This window comes from Myotis davidii, unplaced genomic scaffold (genome assembly GCF_000327345.1).
Source record: "Myotis davidii unplaced genomic scaffold, ASM32734v1 scaffold18, whole genome shotgun sequence".
In the NCBI taxonomy this organism is placed as follows: domain Eukaryota; kingdom Metazoa; phylum Chordata; class Mammalia; order Chiroptera; family Vespertilionidae; genus Myotis; species Myotis davidii.
In genome coordinates, this window is record NW_006292696.1 from 666,857 (window position 1) to 669,905 (window position 3,049).

Here is a 3,049-nt window from a genome sequence, read left to right on the forward strand (position 1 = left end):
TAAAGCCAGCTGTTTTCATTCCCAGCATCCTAAGCCTCCCCTTTCAAAGCATTTCCAACACTGCTCTTCCAACTTCCTCTTCCTGTGTGGATTTCCTCTTGCAGGGATGGCGTTCCGTACTGCGAGTCTGACTACCACTCCCAGTTTGGCATTAAGTGCGAGACCTGTGACCGATACATCAGCGGCAGGGTCTTGGAGGTGAGTGGGTACAGGTAACTGTGAAGACGTTTAAGCAGGAAGGCCTGTGACACCCCAGAGTCATCACTGAAGATAGAGAAGTCACCCTACGCCTTTCGTCCATAGCCTTCCCCTCCCCCACTTCCTCTGCTACGGCTTAGGTTGCTAATTGACCTTGAGCAGATAACCTTGCCTCTCTGGGTACCCTCAAAATGAGGGGCTGAACAAAATTATTCCTGGTTCAAAAATGCTGTGATGGGAATATCAGTAACCTATCAGACCCAGGTAGATTGTGAGTGAGTAACAATTATGATTTCTTTCCCAACCCTGCTAAAGAATGGAATTATTTTTTTAAGCATTTGGTAAATGTGCTGATTTAAGAACCAGCTTGTCTAGCAGCCTGCTCCCTAAGCCCTTCTCTGGCTGGTCCATCACCATGGCAACAGCTTTCCTCCGCCTCCAGTGCACAGCTTGCTCTGCCAGTGAGAGACAACCTGCAGCACCCTTGCTGAGCCCCTGCCTGAGCCCCCATCCACTTGCCTTCCTGGCCTTCCTCCCCACACCTGTGGGCCCAGAAAACCATCATAGCTTTGGGACCACCTACCTTGAAATATTAGAAAACAGGAGTTTGGTGTAAAGAAAAAACAATAGCCTAAGAGCAGGAACAACTGGGTTCTAATATTCACCCAACTGCTAACTCATGCTCTGGTTGGAGGTGAGTATCTTTGCCTTTCTAGGCCCCTGTTTTCCTATCTGACAGTGGCTGGGGATGGCACCCTGGCTCAGCTGTCTGGAGCAGAATCATTCATTCTAACAAATCTGGCCAGTTGGTTGTGGCTCTCTGGAGTCAGCACTATGTTAAGAAGGATTCTGCAGCTACATCTAGGCTCAGCAGGAGAAAGGACCCAGGAAGATTTTTTTTTAAAAAACTGTAGGGAGTCAGAGAGAATACGCTAAGCAAGTGCAGAGTTGATAAACTATTACGCATTTCCAGAGAGCAGAGGAGTGCAGCATGGAAGATAGCACCTAAAACAGGAGCACGGGCAAGGAGGGTAGTAGGACCAGGTTTCCAATGGCCCAATACCAGGGTGAAGAGTTTGCATGTAATTCACTGGGCAGCGGGGGCTTGTGGAAGGACCTAGCAGAAGTGACCTGCTTAGAGCTGCACCTTAGAGAGGATAGCCGAATGTACATGGGCCAGATTTAAAGGAAAGAAACTGGAAGTGGGAGACCAGCGAGGAGGCCATGACCCCACAGGAAGGACTCAGGAGGTACAGTGGCTGTGGGAAGACCAACCACCCTGTCTCCGAGATCATGGAAGTGGAATTCCAATAGCTTTGCAACTGAGAGGCAACTAGTAGACGTGAAGACTGAAAGAGAAGAGGCCAATAGTTGAACCGAAGTGGCAAGCCTGGGTGAGATGAAGTCTGGTGTTGCCCTCTGCAGATCTGGGCAGACACACAGTGAGTTCATCTGGGACAGGTTGTTACTGAAAGTACAGGGTGGTTTCAAGAGGGCAGTCAAATGTGGATCAGAGCTCAGAGACAATGGTCAGTCCTGGGGGACCTAAGAAGTGCTAGGATTTGAAAAATAGCACCATGGGAGTTGTCGGGATTTGAGAAAGTGAGAGGTAGAGAGCGGGCACTGCAGGCAACCCTGGGGGTTAGCTGCTTACAGGTGGCAGGTGGAGGCTGAGGAGTTCTCAGAGAAAGAGGCAGAGCCGTCGGGGAGGTGGTGAACAGGGGAGGGGCAGTGAGAGGCCAGACCTTCAGAAAGATGGCGAGGTCAGAGTGGTGGTCAGATTCTGCAGGGCAGTTAAGGACCGCGTGGGCTGAGAAAAGACTGTGGAGTGTGAAGCAAGTCACCTGCAGGGGAGCTATTTGTTGGGTTTGCAGGATTGTATGGGAGGAGCATCCAGATTGGAGTGGGATAAAAGGTCAGTGGGATGGGAGATCATAAAAGCACACTTTTCCTTCAAGAAGGGAAGGAACTTGGATTACACGCAGGGCTGCAAATGGGAGCTGCCCCGGCCTTCCCAGGCTGCTCTGAAATTGTCAGTGGGGGCTGACTTTCCTGCCTGTTCCTCTCTTTGAGCGTCCTGGGAGCCTCCTCTTCTAGGGAAGCTGTTGTGACTGCGTTTCAATTGATTCCATTCGTATGAGGCTCCATTAGCATCTTGGACATATTGATTCTTTTCTTAGAGCTGAAGACACTGTCAGCAGTCAACTAGTTCACCCTCCTCACTTTACAGATGAGAGCAGTGAGCCCCAACACATGTGATGCTTTTCCAAGGTCACATGCAATGTTTCTGGCAGAGAGAGAGAGAGAGAGAGCAAACTCTAGGACGCCAGGCCCCTTCATCCCACACTGCTGCCCACAGCTCTCAGCCACTCAGGGGTTTTTGAAGTAAAGTTATGTCATGAGAAATACATGGCTGGAGTGAAACAGACTTGGACCCCAATTTTACCACATCTAACCATGAAACCTTAAGCAAATCACTGGCCCTGAGTCTTAGAGGCTTTATCTTTCAATGGAGAATACTACTGTTATTTCACTCCTAATGGAAACATATTTTTTTTCTATTATTTCACATTAATAATAAAGAGCCTGGGAGTAGTTCAGGCACAGCTGGATCAAGTGCTCAAACAAATGCATCTGGAATATCCCGCCATCTTGGTTCCACTGTCTTCCATTAACTTTATTCTCAGGAAGGCTCTCCTTCGTGATGGGGAAGTTGGACCCCAGTGACTCCAGGCTTATTCTTCCTATCACCCAGCATCCCCAATGGAAGGAGAATTTCTCTTTTCTGATAACTCAACAAATATCCTGGGACAGCCTCTTACTAGACCAGTGGTCGGCAAACTGCGGCTCT

The 3,049-nt window shown here is 49.2% G+C and overlaps 1 protein-coding gene across 7 annotated transcripts in view; it reads left to right on the forward strand.

The window, feature by feature from the left end:
- ABLIM3 (actin binding LIM protein family member 3) overlaps nucleotides 1-3,049 on the forward strand; it is a 106,531-nt gene that overhangs the window by 61,857 nt on the left and 41,625 nt on the right. For all 7 annotated transcript variants that reach the window (XM_006766220.2, XM_006766221.2, XM_006766222.2 and 4 more), the window contains exon 6: nucleotides 105-198. In XM_006766220.2, coding sequence (XP_006766283.1) covers nucleotides 105-198 — 94 coding nt within the window. The remainder of the gene's footprint in view (nucleotides 1-104; nucleotides 199-3,049) is intronic.